This window comes from Choloepus didactylus, chromosome 2, assembly GCF_015220235.1.
Source record: "Choloepus didactylus isolate mChoDid1 chromosome 2, mChoDid1.pri, whole genome shotgun sequence".
NCBI classification, from domain to species: Eukaryota; Metazoa; Chordata; class Mammalia; order Pilosa; family Megalonychidae; genus Choloepus; species Choloepus didactylus.
In genome coordinates this window covers 80,734,932-80,754,226 of record NC_051308.1, presented here as the reverse complement: position 1 = coordinate 80,754,226, position 19,295 = coordinate 80,734,932, and the positions used below count along the sequence as shown (strand labels likewise).

The window sequence follows — 19,295 nt, the reverse complement described above, 5'->3', positions numbered from 1 at the left end:
CTGGCTCACCTTAACTAATGTTTACGTAATAATAGCCACTGTAGAAGAATTTGGAAAAACACATAAGCAAAAAGCAAGAGAAGAATAAACATCTGACTTTAGGAATGCAGGGCTGTGAAATGGAAGGAAAATTGGAAATCAAGAGACCGAGATTCTAGTCCTAATTTCCTCTAATTAGCTGAGTCTCATTTTCTTTACTAGAAAAAATAGAAAATTTTGGTAACTGTGTTTGTGTGTGGGGGGGGGGGGGAGGCAGTAGAAAGAGGGAGAGGGAGACAGAGAGAGAGAGAGAGAGAATAGAAACATGGAGATTATTGCATAGAAGGGAATATATTTATCTATGTATTTATTTATTTATTACGTGATCTTTTTTCCTTTTTAGCCAGTGCTCAAAACACCTGGAAGATCTCAAAGAGCTGAATGCTCAGGGAGAGGAGTTACAAAGAGAGGTTGTGAGAGTGATGCTGTGATGGAGTGTCCTGGCACTGTCTTTTGTTCTTGCCTTTTTCTCTGGGAAATTATCACACTGCTCTGAAGGGAAGTGATCCTTGTTGCCACAAAATCCATTCCTCCACTATGTATTTACCATCAACAAAGTGTGCATGTATCTGATTAGCTCAGTTCTGCCTAGAGGAGACTGCAGGTCTCACAAAGGATTGCATTTGGTCACTTGTTATGTATCATACCAAGGAGCTGTGGATCTAAGGGGGGCATAGTGGAGGTGGGGAAACAAGCAGACACCATTATATCCTGCTCACCACATTTATGCCCACCTCGTGGCCACTCCTGGCTGCTGGGAGTCAGAGGAGGAGGGAGGAGGAAACCAGAAGTTCAGGGTTGAAAGTGGCAGTGTGCAGGATGGGTAGCTCCACATAAGGCCCATCTGGGATACTCAGGCCCCCGCCTTGGCCAGGCATCAAGGTTACATGCTGTTCACTAAAACATAAGTGTCTTGATGCCAGGACTTTGAAGATAGGCATCAGCCATTCCAAACCAGATGCTACCCACAAGTAGCAAAGAAGGAAGCCAAAGGTGGTGAATGATTAGTAGAACTGCCAGACAGCTCCAGAGTTGGTGGACACCTAGTACTTGGAAAGCTGTTTTACGAAGAAAGCTCAGTGTGGCCAACAGAGCCCATGGAGGTCCTTCATTATCTGGCTGCTCCACAGCAAGACTCCCCTCATCCCACCCCACACTCCCGGGGGCCCCAAGGACAGCCACCTGTCTGGCACCATGAAATGCCAAAGTGAGCAAAAAGGTCCTCAGGAGTTCAGGAAACATGACTTTACTAACTGGTGACATAATCTTGAACTCACAAGAGTTCACAATATGGAGGTGTAGTACACATATGCACATACATGGAATACACAAATATATATTAATTGGAGAATGTTTTAGTTTGCTAATGCTGCCAGAATGCAAAACACCAGAGATGGATTGGCTTTTATGAAAGGGGGTTTATTTGGTTACACAGTTACAATCTTAAGGCCATATAGTGTCCAAAGTAACACACCAGCAATCAGGTACCTTCACTGGAGGATGGCCAATGGCATCTGGAAAACCTCTGTTAGCTGGGAAGGCACGTGGCTGGCGTCTGCTTCAAGTTCTGGTTTCAAAATGGCTTTCTCCCAGGACGTTCCTCTTTAGGCTGCAGTTCCTCAAAATGTCACTCTCAGTTGCTCTTGGGGCATTTGTCCTCTCTTAGCTTCTCCAGAACAGAAGTCTTCTTTCAATGGCTGTCTTCAAATTGTCTCTCATCTGCAGCTACTCTCTCAGCTTCTGTGCATTCTTCAAAGTGTCCCTCTTGGCTGTAGCAAGCTTGCTCCTTCTGTCCAAGCTAATATGGTGCTCCAGTAATTTAATTCAGAACCACCCTGAATGGTTGGGGCAACATCTCCATGGAAATTATCCAACCAAAGGTCTTGTCCACAGTTGATTGAATCACAACTCCAATGGAAACACCCAAAGGATTCCAAAATCTAATCAACACTATTATGTCTGCCCACACAAGATTGCACCAAAGATAATGGTGTTTTGGGGGACCTAATACATCGAAATGGCAGAGAGAATTATTTAGAATCAGAGCTTGTCAGGCTGAGTGATGTGAAGGGTGCATTTTATAGGATTTCATTTGATAGGAGTTGTTCATGGGGGAGAAAGAAGAAAGATGAGTCAGACTCATCTTTACATACATCCTAGAAGAAAATGTCAGTAACTGAGGGAAGTTTTAGTGTGAGGTTCTTTCAAAAGCACCTTTTAATCTGTCTCTCTTTGGTTGCTTAGCATCTTTTCCTCCTCCTCCTCCACCTTCACTTCCTTCTCCTCCCTCTCCTCCTCCTCCTCTACCAACACCTCCTCCTCCATCTTCACCTCCTTCTTCTCCCCCTTCTCCTCCTCTTTTTTTTTTTTTTGAAATTTAAAGAAAAAATTTATTGAAGATCTGAAAAACAATTCCTAAAAGATTGACTTTTCCAGAAAACTGTAGCTACACAATGCATTGCATCTATCATGTTAAAACGTGCATTAGACACAAATACAAAAACCATGAGACAAGCCACCATTCTTCAACAATCTGAGCAAAGATAAAATGCCTAAGGAACAACATGGATGACTTGCAAAGGATGGGCTCTTTACTTTAAGCACCATAAAGAAGGAAAAAAAAAAAAAAAAGAGCACAAATGGATGAGTGTGTTCAGTTATATACACTGAATTGAACCTTTGGCACTAATCAGAGCATTCTGTCATATAGCATTAACACATACTATAAAAGTGCGTAGTGTCAAAGGAATAGAACCACCAGCATTCAAAGCAGCTTTGTCAATTAGGCCATAAAACACTCTACAGCATTCTGTTGTCCATCACTGAATACACTGGCAGCAATTTTGAAATAAAAAAAAAAAAAGAAAAGAAAAAAAGGAGAATAACCCCTTTTATTTTCTGTTTAAAATTAAACAGAAACAAACATACATCAATTCTGTTATACACTAACATTTTCAAAGTACATCATTTGTACAAGAGGACTAGGAACAAAAACTTGTTAACAGAGGTTCAAACATAAGTGTGTGTGAGCAGTCTCACACAGCTTTCCAATGGTACTCAGGAGGAGCCACTTCATAATCACTGGCACTAAACAAAGTTGCAGAATTCTTTGCCAGATACTTTAGGAAATCATGAAGATAGTTCAGTAATAAAGCAAGGCTCTTCTCATCCAGAGGTGTATAGGCCAACATTGCTCCAATTCGTACAAACAAATAATCTCAGTAGATGTGGCGCTACATACACCTGGGACATGGGTGCATCAGGGTGATCTGCAAGGATTTCAGCATACTGTGGTCTCTCAAATTTGTAGAGCAGCTGAGTGCCCAACATTACATTGAAGTATTCTTTTATCCCTGCCACAACTTCATTAACAGCATATTCCTTATTATCTGTGTTTCCTCGTGATTTTTTATAATTTGCATAATCCTCTAGAATGGAATCCACATTCTTCTTAGCAGGAAGATAAAAGAGCTGTTTTTGCCTGGTAATTAAGTCCCAGTCATCAACAAGCCATGGTTTTAGTTCTTCAGGAATCTTTACTTTAACTTCAACTCTGTTCATGAATGTTTCTTCATTTTCAACAGTAGGATCTACTCGGGCCCTTTTCTTCCGAGGAGGCTGAGGTGTTTCACTGGTGCTGCCACCATCTCCATTTCCAGGTGTTTTCTGTTTGTTCTTTTTTGTTTTCACTTCAACATTTTTCTGCTGCAGACCAGATGTCTTCTTTCCTGGGGTAGCCCCTCTCATCTTCCCCTCTGTGTACTGCTCCTGATTGGCTTTTTGAAGTTCTCTCTGTTTCTGCAGATTGGTGTCCACGTATTTGAGTACTCTGCTTTCTGGAACCCATTCATCCCAGTTTTTATTCCAACCACTGTAATGTATAAAGTATTTCACTTGTTTGCCTTTTATGGCAACCTTTACACACTTTGCTTCATAAAGCAGGGGCCCATGAAAGCACAGCACTCGCTCACCCTCCTGGAATTTAGGCTTCAGGTCCTGCTTCGGCGCCATTTATAAGTGATTCGCCGCCTCCTCCTTCTCCCTCCTTCTCCTCCTCTTCCTCCTCCTCCATCTTCACCTCCTTATCCTCCCCCTTCTCCTCCTCTTCATCCTCCTCCACCTTCACCTTCTCCTCTCCCTTCTCCTCCTCCTCCGCCACCTCCTCCTCATCATCATCATCACCAATATTTGTAACTCACCTGGTTTCATTGAACAGTTCTAGTTCTAGCAGAGGAAGACCAGCTTTGTGGACCTCACAGGCTGCATTTCTATGGGGAATCAGCACAAAGTCAGAGTCTAGATCTCACCTGGCCTACACTTTTCTCATTAGCTCCAGCAGGGGTATGAGAGGTATTTTTGTTTACCGCTCCAGAACCACTTTCCATCTTGATCCACCCTCCTCTATGCCTCAGGAGGCTGAGCATTCTGAATGGCATTAATGACCATCCTCACTCTTGGGCTTCTGGTTGGAGTTGGTGAGAAGGAGGAGAGTGAGTGATGTATTTATCCCCAGGTTCCCTCTCTTCTGGGTTACAGTAAGTTGGTTGCATCCTCTATAGAAGGCCATGGCACCTGCCAAGAGGCCCTTGCCTACACCTGTAGCTCCCTTTTCAGGTCTGGTGACTTCAGGCCTGGGGGTGGTTTATAGCTCCTCAGTGTGCCCACCCTTGGGCCATCCTTTCCAGTATTGTGGAGGATTTTTGTTTGTTTTTTGGCAGTTATTTTGTGATTTTATTTGAGAATCAGCTGTTAGCTGTCATCCACATTGGCTGGCTATAGGTCTTTGAAAGTGGTAACAGGTACATAGGTCATTAGTATACAGAGCTTGCTCGGTGAACATTCATCCTTATTCCCTCATTACATTTTCTGAACAACTGTACACAGATACAGTATGGGGCATTCCTTATTTCTCTGGCCCAGAGAGCTTTGTTAAGCTTCATGTCAATGCACACAACTGGCATTTCCATCTCCTTCATAGCACCTTTTTTCATCTCTTTGAGTGCTCAAGGGGCAATTTTCTTGAAGCCCATTCCACGGAGGCAGTTGTGAATAGTGATGGTGTTCTGTGGTCACCATCTGACTGATGGCAGAGCAGCCCTTCTGCTTCTTGCCACCCTACTCTGCAGGAACCACTCTGCTGGGATCAGGTTGGAAAAACCCTGTATTTTTTAAACAGCCCCTTTATTTAATTCTCTTCAATGTTCCCATTTGAGTGTGCAATCTGCACCCCACCCCCAACCTGGAGTGCTGATTGAGTCAGTAACTGATATCAAGAGTGGCCTCAAGAGTGACTCTAAAGAGGGAATTCAGGGACCAGGTTGTTCACGTATTTGAGAAGTGTTTGGATAATCTTCTCACCAGGGAAAAGGAACACTGTTCATCCTCAGCCTGCAGTGGCACCACAGTTAATCATTGCACAGATTGAAGTGCAAGTGGAGGGCAAAGTGTTGGGAGAGGAAGTGGCTGTGCAAATTGATGATGTGGTGACTATAGTGGTTATAAAAATCAGGGGGTTAGTTAACTACTTTCAGTGCCCTAGAGCATCCCTGTCTAATGTGGTAGCCACATGCGGCAATTTACATTTAAATTAAAATTAATTAATATTAAATAAAATTTAAAATTCCGTTCCTCAGCCATACTAGCCACATGTACTATTTGTGTAGTGCTGTTCCATGGATTTTTTTTTTTAAATTTCATTCTATTACCATACATACATGTGACAATATGGGTTAAACTTGAAGTCATAAAGGACAAATATTGTATGACCCCACTGATATGAAATAATTAGAATAAGCAAACTCATAGAGTCAGAATCCAGAATATAGGTTACCAGGAGATGGGGTGGGGACAGGGAATAAGGAGTTGAGGTTTAAAATATACAGAGTTCCTATTTGGAATGATGGAAATGTTTTGGTAATGGATGGTGGTGACAGTAGCAGAACAGTGTGAACATAATTAACAGCACTGAAATATCTTAATGTAGTTAAAAAGAGAAATGTTAGGTTTTATCATTGTCTTTTGCATCAATTTTCATTTCTATTTTTATTTTCTCTTTAACCCAAAAGTTATTTAGAAGAATATCTTCGAATTTACAAATAAATTGTTATCTTTTTTTCTTTTACTATCCTTTTTATGTTGATGTTATTTCTGCCTTTGTTTTTTTGGAATATGACTTTTTTTCCATAAATGTTCCATGAGAATTATTCAGATTTTCTTATTAATTTTTCTTATATAATATGATTATTTTGAGATTGGTGTGTTATATTCTTTAATGATGATTGTGGATTTATTAATTTCTCTTTTTATTTCTGTCAGTTTTATCTTATGAATATAGATGCCACATTGTTAATGTATGAAGATTCATAATTATATCTTCTTGGTGCATTGAATGTCATTGAGAAAATATCATTGTTCCTATTAATTGTTAATGCTTCTCACCTTGTTTTCTTTTGTCTGCTTTAGAATTATAGCATCTGCTTTTTTTTATTATTTTTCTAGTATATGTCTACATCTTACAGTACTTGCTGTTTTAGATATATTTCTTGTAAGTAGGATATGACTTGACTTTGTATTTTAACCCATTCTGAAAATCTGTGTTATTTTGATAGGAGAATTTAAGACACTTAAATTTATTGTGATCATTGATGTGTTTGGACTTATTTCTGACATTTCATTTTATGCTTCTTGCATTCCTTTTTTAGCCCCAGAACCTGGTTCCTCCTTTAAAAATATCTCCATAGGAAGATGTAACTTACATTTACTAGAATAAAAGTTTCTATAGAAACAAAGATATGTCTGTTAGATTTGAAGGTTAGAGGAATTTGAGATTGACATGCTATTGTGGTTTGCTAATACTCTATTATGCAAAATACCAGAAATGGATTGGCTTTTATAAAGGGGGTTTATTAGGCTACAAATTTACAGTTCTAAGGCCACAGAAGTGTCCGAACTAAGGCATCAACAAGAAAATGCAATGCCATCCAGATGCATGAAGATTCATAATTATTGTATCTTCTGTCAGCTGGGAAGGCACATGGCTGGTATCGCTGTTCCTTTGCTCCCAAGTTGTATTTCAAAATGGTTTTCTCCAAAAACATCTCTGGGCTTGTCTCTCTTAGCTTCTCCAGTGCAAACTTTGGGCTAGCATCTCCACATGTCTCCAAGCAGCTGCTTTCAATGGCCATCTCCAAAATGCCTCTCTCAGCTGCTGCTCTTGGGGCATTTTGTCCTCTTAGCTTCTCCAGAAAAAACTCTGGGCTAGCATCTCAAATCTTCAGCAAGTGTCTGGGTCTCCTGGCTTAACATGTCCTGGGACATTTTCATCTCTCTGCTGTGTGTGTGAACTCCCTTTAAAGGACTCCAGTAGACTAATCAAGACCTACGCTGAATGGGTGGGGTCCAATCTCCAAGGAAACATTCAATCAAGAGGTCACACCCTAATCAAAAAGATTAATAACTCTATCCCCACAAGATTGGATTAAAGAATATGGCTTTGGGGGGGGGGCATAATATATCCAACTGGCACACATACCATATAGATAAAGGTGTCCTTGGTTTCTCATAGCACTGATAGTTTATATGACAACTTGTATTCTTTTGTTTCTCAAATAAATTAGTTTTTATATATGAGATTTCTTAACATCAAGGCCTCACCTCACTGATACCTCATTCAGAGCAGCACCACGGAATGCAGCAGTTATTGCTTAGAGTGTTTTCTGCCTGCTAAAAAAGACTAGAACATTAGGATATCCTGAGAAGCAGTAGGGTGAGATGGTTAATAGGACAAACCCTGACAATACTCTGCCACCATTGCAATCCCAGCTTTGCCATTTTCTCTGCCACCTGCAAGTTGTAAGATCTCAGTCCAGTTTCTTAATTTCTCTAGGCCCCATTTTCCTCATATGTAATATGGAGTTGATGATAGTATCACATCAGAAGTTTACTTAGTGATTTAAGGAGATAATCCATATAAAAACACTCAGCACAATCCTTGGCACATAATAGGATCTCCGAAAATGGTAGCTGATATTATAGTAATAATTTTCTTTGGTCCATGCCTGGGACTTGAGACAAGATTATTTTCACTCAAATTGTCCTTTGCTCTACCCCCAAGGAAGGAGAGCTGTGCATCTTCTTGAAGTTTGTAATATCTCTGTGACAAGACATCGCCTCCTTCCCTTGGTATTCTGAACATCCCAAAGGTGACTGAAGGGTCAGCTTGTGAACAGAGGGCCTGGGGTTTAAACAACTGCTACATTCACTGGCCTTATACTGGTGACCTCTGCCTTATTTCTATTTATTTTTGTCTGTAGTTGCTGCATCTAGAAGACCTGGCCTTAATGAAATATTCAGTCCTGGATCTTTTTATGTCCCAAATTAACTTTAATGAGCAAACATGGAAAGATCAAGAGGGCCGCGGCTGGGACTTAGGGGAAACTTTGAAGCAGAAGCCAGGATGGGGTAGATGCCCTCTGAAAATAAGCCAGCGTTTGCTTTTGATGACAGCAAACCCTCAGATCTTGTTCATTTGAGCTGCAAACAAAGGGTTCTGGTACAGACTACCTGATATTTCACCTTTTGCAATGTCTGTGTTCCTCATTCAACAAACATGCACCAACTGTGAACAAGAAACTTGCTCTAATACTTTTATTAAATGCTTTGGGTAATGCCAATGTGAATTAGAAACTGTCACTGTCCTCAAGGAGAGTCTAGCAGAGGAAATAAGATGTACACAAATGGCCACATTAAGAAGGGGATATTGAAGTGTCATCAAAGCAGTACAAAGTTCTATCAGATGGAGGAAGAATCATCTGCTTTCATCTTGGAGGGAACAGGGACAACTCTATGGAGGAAGTTGCGTGGGAGCTGCCCTTTTAAGAATAGTGGGATCGAGACAGATAGGGATGAGCAATGTTTTTTCAGGTGGAGCACACAGTCTGAGGATTGGCAGGGAAGTCCAGGAAATATTCTGCTTTCTTCTATCTGTGTTTTCATGGGAGAATCTCTGAATTGATAAGTTTCCCCATAAGTAAAATGGACTTAGTTCCATCTACTCAATACTTTTAGAGATTAAATGATTTGTATTATAACCAGCAAGGTGTCTAGTTCACTGTATGTACTCAAATAATGCCTGTCTCTACTTCTCCCCTTTATTCCAGTCTCTAAGCTGGTGAGAAGCAGATCCCCAACAATTTCTACTGGGGAATGAAGTTTGGGGAGCTGCAGATCAATGCTTTTATTGTAAAAGGAAGTTGAGGATTGTCACAAGCAGCCCCCACCAGGGGCAGTTCCTGGATGCCCTGGATAGAATGAATCCTGGACTGAGTCCTCAAGGCCGACTTCCCCCACGGTTCTCTTCCCTGTTACAAACGTCTGGATGACAGGTCATCTTTTCCAAGGATGTTTTTCTTTCAAAGACGTTTTCTTCACTGCTTCCCCAGTCATCTGCTTGAAGACTTTTCCACAAGGAGCTTAAGAATTCATCAGATGCTCTGTTCTGAGCGGAGTTAATCTGGACGAGTCTCAAAAGCAGTGAGTGTTGTCTTGTCCTTTTCCAGTTTGGGTATTCATTTGAACAGACATTTGAAATAGGCTCTTAACTGTAACTTATCCTTTTGTCTCTGAGTTTCAGCAGAGGTTTGAAAGGCAGGTAATAAAGGAGTCAATGGGGAGTCCCTTTGGCATTCCAGGGCCAGGAGCTGGAGTGTCTATGCAGGACTCTCAAAGGGGAGGCCTCAAGCCAGTCCTGCCAGCCTTTGCTCATCACGCAGGTCTAGTCCAAATAAGAAGGGAGGTTTATGAGAGATTGGAAAGTGGTAATTCCTTTGCAGAGAATTATCAATGTGCTGTATACTCTCTGCATCCCATGCCCCAATGAATAGAGGGAGGGATGAGGGGTGCCCATCTCCTCACCTCAAGCCAAGCAAGAGAGACTGTGTGGGGAATAGGCAGGACATGTGTTCTTTGGAATTTGAGAGACCTAGGGGCTATGTCTGACTCACCTGGGGAGTCCAAAGGAGAGAGGCTCTCACAGGGCTGCCCCTGCCTGGTGCAGAGTGAGGGGAGGCTGCAAGGTGGGAGTGAGGAACACACCAACTGATGCAGCAATGGCTACTGTTTTCAGGTTATTCTTCAAAGATTCTTCCCCTGGAGGACCTAATGGAGGGATGAAGGGCCCTGAGTGGTCAAAAGGAGGAGTCAAAAGCTGCCATCTGGAGGAGGGGCATTGCTGACATTGAGATAGAGAGAGAGGATCATCCAGAAGGTGGTGTCCTGAGGCCCAGTGAAGACAAGGTTTCCAGGAGGAGGGAGGGATCAGTTGGTCAAATGCTGTTGTTAGGGCAAGGAAGAAGAGAAAATGACCATTGGATTTAGCCACATAAAAATCACTAGTGCCACTGAATTGAGCAATTTAGGTGGAAAAGTGTGGATTTGAAATTGGTTCCAAAAAGAATGAGAGGACAGGAATTGAGACATGAGTATAAACAACTTCTTTGAGACGGTTTTCTGTGAAGGAGAGCAGAGAAATAAGTGCTGTGTGAAGGACATAGAGCAGTGCCTGGCACATGGAGAGTGCTCAGTAAATATTGCCCAAAGAGGGGCTTGATGACAAATGGGAGGTGCTCCCTAGTAATGTTGGGTGGCTGAATACAGGCTAATAAAAAGAATTGAGGGATGGGGACTGGTCAGGAAAAACTTGGAGTCTTTCTTTTGAATCTTGCAAGAAATGATGGAGGCAGAAGAGGAAAATAGAGGTGAGAGGGTGTTTCAAGCATGAGCCAGGGTCCAAAGATGGGCAGGAGATTGGGGAAGTCAGGGGCAGCTTGGCTGCCAAGCAGAAGGCATTGGGGTGCAGTGAGACTTGAACAGAGGGGCCTAAAGAGACAGTCCCTGGAGGGCTCAGACAGAAGACCCTGAATAGCAGATTGTGGTATTTGTGTTGGGTCTGATGAATTACAGGGAGCCAGTGATCTTGAGCAATTCAGGCATAAAATGGCAGTGTAGCTTTCATTGTATTTTTCAGACTATGCTCTGTGCTTCTGTGCCAAATGTTGAAGTTGGGCAGGTTACAGCTCAGGCTCTAGACAATCTAATGAGAAGCACATGTTTTTAATGCTAACACCAACCTTCAGCTTCTTCTCTGAACTAGGACATTCCTGGGAATAAAATCCTGGGAATGAAGATGAATGGGAAATAGAAACTTGCTTTGGGGACTTCTGTAGCGGGGAGAGTGGTGAGAGAGAGGGGCCCACCTGAGTGAGGACATTTGATGCTGGCTTTAAAAACAGATGGTCTCTGCAGAAAGCCAGGCACTGCTGACTCATCTGGCTATTAGCAGGTTCTGATTTCTCAGGCAGGGCTATGTATGCCTCAGTGGCACAGCTCCCATTTCCATGTAGTCAGGGCGAAAAAACAGTGACCTGCTGGGTATTTTAGACACAAGGTAATTCATCTTGTTACATATGGTATCAAGATTCTGACCAGGCATGAACAGGACAGTTCTTTCACCCAGGGGGTCTAGTGGTGAGGGTGGGTCCAAGAGGCAGTGTGGCCGAGGAGCAAGGATCCAGGCCTACCTGGGTTTGAATCCCCATCTTCCACCTCCTGGATATGTGACCTTTGCTAAGTCCCTGAACCTCCTTTCTTCATCTGTTAAATAGGGATGATGTTTATTGTAAGGATTATATCTATCTACAGCATTTAGTGCATAAGTGTTTATTATTGCCTTTAATTTTTAAAAACTGATTTCAAGTCTGGCCAGCCAGTAAATGATGGAGTAAGTAGAATACTGTGGGAGAGAAGCAGTACGATACTTTCTGGTCCAAATGTGACAGTTCTGCCTAGTTAAGCCCTGCTTAGCCCCAGCTTATAGTCTGCTCTCTATCTTGTTTTGTGCATGTGGTCCAGGTTATAAGGAATGCCCTGATAGGAGGTTGCAGTGATTTCTGAATTCTTTGGATTATATAATTCAATATCCTTTTTGATCGTGTCCTTCTGTGGGGCTTTGACCCAGCTAGCTGCAAAGCTGGAGAGGACGAGCTGGCAAAGAAAAGGTTTGTACTGGAGATTTTACCTCTATTATCAGTTCAGAACTATAGCTTTCTGTTAGATTATCCACTGCTCTTGGTTTATTTGTTTTTAGATAAGCCTGTTGGATGTGGAATGAAATATCTAAAGCTACAATCATTATCATGAGTGAAAAATGTGAAGACTCTTTTAGTGGCTGGGCTGTGAAGAGGCTGTGGGCCCTAGCTGGGATGATGGAGATGCCAGCAAAGTTTCCATGAGGGTTATAGCTTTCTTGCCCACTCCGCTGTGGAAAAAGTGCAGTGCCAGGAGCATATGGGAAGCCATAGGAATGCACGATGACCTGCGAGGTGAGTGGGTCTGACAGCTATCTGGAAGGGAGTATGAATAATTCCTGAACTGGAACTCTGAAGGCTGGCTTTGGGGCAGGCCAGGGCTGCCTCTGGGGTTTGATCTGGGGGGCCTAGGCTAGTCTCTTGCCCCTAGATTGCCTTTTCTCTTTCCCTGCCCCACTCCTGCTGAGGTATGTAAATCCTGCCCGTTTGGATGTTCTGAGCTGGGGTGTGGAATCAGCCTGCCTAACCTTAAACTCTGGTGACTCCAACATTCACTGGCTCTGTGTCCTTGAGCTCATTACGCAGCCTTTCCAAGCTTTAGTTTCCTCATGCTCAAAAATGAGGAAAATAATTATCATTATTATTAGTATAGATTAGGATTTGGTGGGGGGAGGTTAAATGAGAAAAAGCATACTCAGTGTCTGTCACAGAGTAACTCAATAAATGTTAGCAATGTAGTACAAAAAGCTTCTACAAGAACTAATTAAATAGATAAAACAAGGACGTGTGAGGATATTGGATGAAACATATTTTCAGAAAATGTTTTAATAAACATCATTTTTCATTTTTATCACTCCCTAATAACTGAGAATTATCGCTGTTTTTTAAATTGATGATAATTTTGAGATTCAGAGCAGCTTTATGACTTTTCAAGTTTAAGTAGTAAGAAAAATTAGGAATTTAACTTGTTAGCCTAATTTCAAAAGCTCTTTGTTCTTTCATTACAATATGCTGCCAGCATGGGTGCTTGGAGAGAAAGGGACAGAATATTAGATGAGAGAGGGAGGTCACTCACAAAGGAAAAGTGAAAGGGTGCCGAAATATGATCTGGTTTACATTTTTTTGCATGAAATTAAGTATTAAATGTCCAGGTAAGAAGCAAAAATCAGCCTCAAAAACTTCTGTTAGAATCAGTACTCTAAAGTTCAAGCAATGAAAATTATGCACTGTCCACCCAGACCCTCACTTAGAGGTAATTTACTCTTATTTTAGACACAGTGTTAATAAGTTTCTTTTAACTGATTCAGTCCCTGGGCCATAGGAGATTAGAAGCAGTCTGTTAGTTGGAGAAGAGGAGGTAAATCTGCTCAAAATTTGCATATTGACAGTGACAGGAAATAGCTGGTGGCCTGACAAGAAAAAAACTGACAAGCAGAACAAAATCTAAAAGAGTTTAATAGTTTGGGGCTAAGTGTAGGATATTTATGGCACTCCCCCTACATCCCACCCTGTTCCTATATAAGAAAACAGGATGAGTGACTGAGTCATAAAAAATTAAAAGTTAAACTATATTCACCATATCTAATTCAAGGTGGCAGAGATGTTTCAGTACTGTTTAGCAATGTCTAAAATGGGTTTTTGTTTGTTTGTTTGTTTTAAAGAATTGTTTATTTACTGATCCTGGGGCATATTAGATACATAACCAATTTTAAATTTACATCTTTTAATTCAATTTTGAAGTGTTTTCATGCACTCAAAAATAATTGACTTGCAACAGTTGTCCTAAGGTGAAGCAGTCACCTTATCAAAAAACTGTTGCAAGTATTTTCATCCAGGTTAAAAAAAAATTGTTTATCCCGAACATAAAAACCTTTTACAAAATTAAATTAATTATATAAAACTTACTACTTGTAGTTTTCCTCTTGGAAAGATGCCCCCTCCCCCAAAAAAGTAACTAATATACGTCAGTCACAACATAATCCTGGAGATCATCCCCACACCAAACCAGATGCTCCTTTAATTTTAAACCCATCATCAGAGACCAAGAGAGTCATTTCACTTTATACAAAATTCACATGTGCCAAAAGTGAAAGACCCAAGAGAAACAAAAACAAAACCTTAGTACTGACACTGATGTTCAGTACACTAATTAAGTAGTGGCCCAAAGTACCACTGATAAAAATTAAAATAGCAGCTGTATATCATTGCAGTGAAATCCAAGAGGCTTTAACACTTTGGCATCAGAAATCCAGATTTTTCTAATTGCATAAATACACACTTCCTACGTGCCAAGAACACAGAAAGTGGACATGCCAGCACAGAAAGAAAAAGAGCTACCATTTGCTGAAACACCCAGAGCATTGGCTTTAATAGAGACTTCTTACAGGGTTAGGCATAAATCCAAAAAATGGTTACTAGCTGCTTGGGTCATCAATTAAAGTGGAGGTGGTTGAGTCTTAAGGTTCAATAAAAAATTTAGGAGGGGAAATGTATGTTAAGGCAAGTCTTATCTTTACAGCAAAAACAAGAAGGAAAGTACAAAAGTACCCAGCCATGGTCTCCTACTCCAAAGTCAGAGAGCTGTGCCATTAGGCTGGGCAGAAAACATCCAGATGCAGACTGGTTATTTCTCATAAGAACTCAACAAAACGAATCTTTAAGGACTTGAACTGCAGGAGAGGGATCCACAGAAGGCAGTCATTTTAGTGGAATTCTGTCAGCCTTTATGCTGATTTCCTGAACAAACTGCACTTTATTATGAAAACAAAAGGAAAAGAAGACATAAAAAGGACTATATGCCTTTATATTTCATTTACAGTGTTTGAGTTCTGGAAGGACTGTATAAGGGAGGCAGAATTCAAGTAAGAAATAATGCCAATCAAACGTTAAATTCTCATTATAACTTTCCTAAAAAGATGCTCCCCCTTATACCTGTTAATCACAAAGAAACATAAGCTGTGAGTGTACAGTTCAGAAAATTAAAACAGAGAATCTGGTGACATTAGTGTGACTGAGATGTTTGATGAACAGTGAGATACGAGAAAAAGGCTTTTAAACAGCCCTCCAGACTTTGAAAAATCTCTTTAGGTAGTAGATCTGTCCCAGTGACATGGCAACTAGAACAAGAGCTTCAAAGAAGGACCAGGGGACCACTCTGCTGTTTGTGTTGTCTTTGATTGCTCTGTGTATTCTCTCCCGAACTTCCATGTACTCCTCTTCATTGCTTTACAGCTGTCATCGCCACTGCTAGCTCGTTAATCATTTCTTCTGGTTTGTCCTGGTGAGCTTCTGTTTCCAGTATCAGTGGAGATCATCACTATCTTTGGAGTCATGGTGGACATCCTATTGCTAAAATAGGATGTTCCATCCATGTGGGCAGCCAATGTGTATTCCCCACTGGACTCGGTCTCCTTTATAAATTCCTTTATTATCAGGCCCTGTAATCTCCATGTTGATGTCCAGGAAGCTGCCCTCAGCCACCTCGAAGTTGAGGTCCATTTGGTGCCCGAGGTGACCACTTGAATCACACCTCAGAGTGGGTGTTGATGCTAACAAAGTAGCCTGAGGTTGTGGCCAGGACCCCAGCCAAGATCACCAGCAGTTCAGCCAGTGTCACCATGCTGGGACTGGGGCCAAGGCCAGGACAGGGAATGCCTCCTCCAGAGCCGCCACCTTGGCTCCCTAAAATGGTTTACTTACAACCTAAAAAAAAAACAAAAAAAAAAAACTTATTGAGATTCTAGTTTCCTGGACAATCTAATGGCAGGTAAACTGAGGTCTATTGTAAGAAAAACTATTTCAAACACCCTAGACATTAAGTGCAGAGGACTAAGCAGAAAAGTGAGATCTCAAAATCATGGCAAATGATATTCTTAACTTGAATTTTGTGTTTCAGTGTATCAGAAAGACCTGGGACTTTAAATGTGTGTGTGTGTGTGTGCATACCTGCTTTAGTAAGTGTTCCTTTCTTACCTGGAAAACAGATGGTAACTCATCAAGAAGGAATTAAAGGTATTAAAATTAAAGGAATTAAAGGCCCTTGTGTTCCTGAAACTTGGATCCTCCTAATCTCTCAGATGGGTGGGAGGCTCCCCTAGTCTGTCCCTAAAATGTGGGCTTTTCCTGGTGATACTCAAATGGTTGAAGGGCGGGGGCCAAGATGGATTCTTGAGCGGGGTCAGGACAGATCCTTTGAGCTTTAGAAAGTTAAAAAACAAGCACCAGCCCAGTCTTGGGGGAAATCCCAGGGCCTGGGAAGAGCATGAGACTGCAGGTTTGGTTGGGAGTAGATGCACTCACTCTTTCTGACCCAGTTGACACAGCCCCTCAGAGAGCTGATAGGATTGAATGGGCAAGCCAAAGCCCTAGGGCCCATGCAAGGGACACTACACAGAGAGTGTGTGGTCATTTGCCAGAGGTTTCTTCTACAAAAGACCCTGCTGGTTTGAACAGGAATGTGGCTGGGCCAGCCTTATTACCTCCCTGGGCTGCAGCACCCGGGAGAGGATGGAGAGTCATTTCTCCTGGAGGTTGGGAAGGAGAGGGGAAGAGATCATTGCCGTGGCAACAACAAGCAGCAATGCATCATGCCTCTTCCCTTTCTGAGAATGGCTGTTGGAAGATCTTCTTATGGAACTTCATTAACTCCGAGATTCTTGGAGGAAGGGGGAGATGGTCATGGTGGATGACAAAGGGCCCATTTCCTGACAACCTGGTAGATTGGGGCTGGAGCAAGTTCTGTTTTAATTTCAGAAGTAAACTGACATTACTTGGTCCCTGGAGAGTGTGAGACTCTTTATGGATAATTTTTTACATCTGTCTGTGCAGGACCCCAGGCAAAAAGGCTAGGTCCTCTCCTGCCTGAGGCTCTTATGGCTGTTCAAATGAAGTGAGGTATTTTGGTACTTGGGTCAGCTTTCAGAACAACCCTAATAACTGCAGATTGTTGCTCCGAGCCATGTGGGAGCACTTCACATCTCTTGATGGGGGACTCAAGCAAATTTCCTCTCCTGGAGGCATGTCTGGAGCCCAGGCCTGATTTTCAAAGTGGTATAACACAATGCTACTCTGGTACATCTTGGGCTGGCTAACCTGCTGGCCAAAGCATCAGCGAGATGGGGTTGCTAAGACCACTAGGGGGAACTTTGGGTGCTAAGAAGACCTTAAGTAACAGATTCCTCCCTGCTTCCTCACCTGTGAAACTGGGCTGCCTCTTAAGGGCTTGAGTACCGCCAGCTCAGGATGGAAATAATGCTAATGAAGTGGGCAAACCCTCTTAATTATGATCATTAACATGGATTATGGATTTAGTACGGTACTTCTGATGGCTCTAACATTGATTTATGGAGCTTGGATTTTCTGTACTTGACTCTCCCAAGGCGAGAAGAAATCAAAATCCTTTTCAGGTGGTCTAGGACTCAGCTCCAGATGAGCAATGTTCCCCGATTTCTCCAGAACATTAAAGGTTCCTGACAGGAGTGGATGAAGGAGGGACACGGGTTACACTGAAGATGAACCTCAGCCCCAGAGGAGGCTCCTTCTGGGCTGTGGCACACTCCTTCCCCATACTCCTGCACACAGCAGCTCAGCAGGGCAAGTACCACCTTGCCCTGGAGGCAAGGAAAGGACTAGAAGTGAGAACTGTCCCAACTCAAGTTCCCTTACTCTGCTTACAAAACAGGCTCCTTTTCAGTTCCAACTACAAGGACTTCTGTTTTCAGCAACATGGCAGAGTAAACCAAAGAGGGCCACCCTCCCCTCCCACCCCAGCCCCAGCCCCAGCCCCAGCCCTCCAGGGAGTAAAATGCTGGACAAAATAAAATATGTAAGATGTAACAGAAAAAAAAAAAGCTAATTTATATAATTGCTAATTTATAATTCTTTAAAAGAATTAAAACAAACTCCCCAGTTGCTAAAATATAAAATAGACTTTTATTTTTCATAAATGTGGCTAGATGACAGGCTCATTAGTTGATCCTGTGGCAGGCAGATATAGGCTCTAACAGCTGGGGTTTTCATGCCAGTAAGGGGGCCTGGAGATACAGTTTGGGGCTCACACATTACAGGAACTAAAACACAGATTCCTGTTTAAAGGCTGGATTTGGAAGTATAACCCCTTCGGGGTAAGGGAAATGAAACAAACTCTTCCCACCAGTTCAGGAAGCTATTCTCTGCTAAGAGCTCAGCGTAGAAAATAATAAAAGGCATTCCAGAGAAACTGAGACCTCTCCAGATTCACACTGCTCAGGTTTAGGCGGTGCAGGAATCCCAAGCCAAGAGATTAATGTAAAATCTGATATTGGACTATTGAAATTTGTGGGGTGCCCCAACAGAAGCAAATGAGACTCCCAAAGGAAAAAGCAACCCAGGCTGAACTGGGTTCATAATAAATTAATAGCTCCCTGCCCAAGGAAACAATCTACAGACAGGAGGATCAGTGGCCACACACACACCTGATGTGAAAGTAGCACCCCAAGAATGTACGAGAGGCTCTTAACCTCTCTGAGATTCAGTTTCCTCGGCTGTCAAAGGGAGGGAACACCAGTCTCTAACACCGTGTTAGGAGGACCAGATGAGGTTATGTATGTGAAAGTGCGTTAACTGTGATACACTATGCTAATGCTAATTTTCGTTTTTATTATTTTAATCCATAAAAAGTAATAACTACTGTTTATTGAGGGCTCTGCTAAACTCATTCAATTCTTACCATAACCTGTAGTAAATACATCATTTTACCGATAAGGAGACTAAAGCTTAAATGGGTTAAGTCATTTGCCTGAAGTCACAGTTTAGTAAGAGGCAGAACGAGGAAGAATGAAACTCTAGTGTGTCAGGGACCAAAGTCTGCACCCTTAGTTTTTTTCAGTATTTACTGGGTGTTAAGGGTAATTTCTAGGAAGTAGCAAGACTGAGGGAGAGGCAAAAGAGAGGAAGTGTGCTTCCGTACTGAGGAGGAAAATCCAGTCTAATGGGGGCAGTGAATGGAGACTCATTTAAAAAGCAAGTAGGGATGGTATTAAAGGGTGGGAGTAAAAAGGGAGTTACAAAGATGAATGAGACTTGATCCTGCCCAGGAGGACATTGGGAGAGGCAGATAAGCAGATGCATTTTAACGCTAGAAGGGTGTGACCCCAGACTGACCGCTTGGGGATGCAGGGTCAGGGGGTGCGGGGT

At 42.2% G+C, this 19,295-nt stretch overlaps 1 protein-coding gene and 3 pseudogenes across 5 annotated transcripts in view; 1 reads left to right on the top strand and 3 right to left on the bottom strand.

Moving 5' to 3' along the window:
- Window positions 1-2,871: 2,871 nt before the first annotated feature.
- Window positions 2,872-4,076, bottom strand: LOC119526260 (annotated as a pseudogene).
- A 736-nt stretch (window positions 4,077-4,812) lies between these two features.
- Window positions 4,813-5,420, bottom strand: LOC119512070 (annotated as a pseudogene).
- A 3,781-nt stretch (window positions 5,421-9,201) lies between these two features.
- RGSL1 (regulator of G protein signaling like 1) overlaps window positions 9,202-19,295 on the top strand; it is a 107,709-nt gene continuing 97,615 nt past the window's right edge. For 3 of the 5 annotated variants that reach the window (XM_037825214.1, XM_037825216.1, XM_037825218.1), the window contains exons 1-2: window positions 11,959-12,092; window positions 12,182-12,416. In XM_037825214.1, the coding sequence (XP_037681142.1) occupies window positions 12,323-12,416 (94 nt within the window). In that variant the 5' untranslated portion in view covers window positions 11,959-12,092; window positions 12,182-12,322. Of the gene's footprint in view, window positions 9,571-11,958; window positions 12,093-12,181; window positions 12,417-19,295 lie in introns of those variants that run through there. The other 2 variants (XM_037825215.1, XM_037825220.1) reach the window with 1 other exon arrangement.
- On the bottom strand, window positions 15,166-15,741 carry LOC119526264 (annotated as a pseudogene).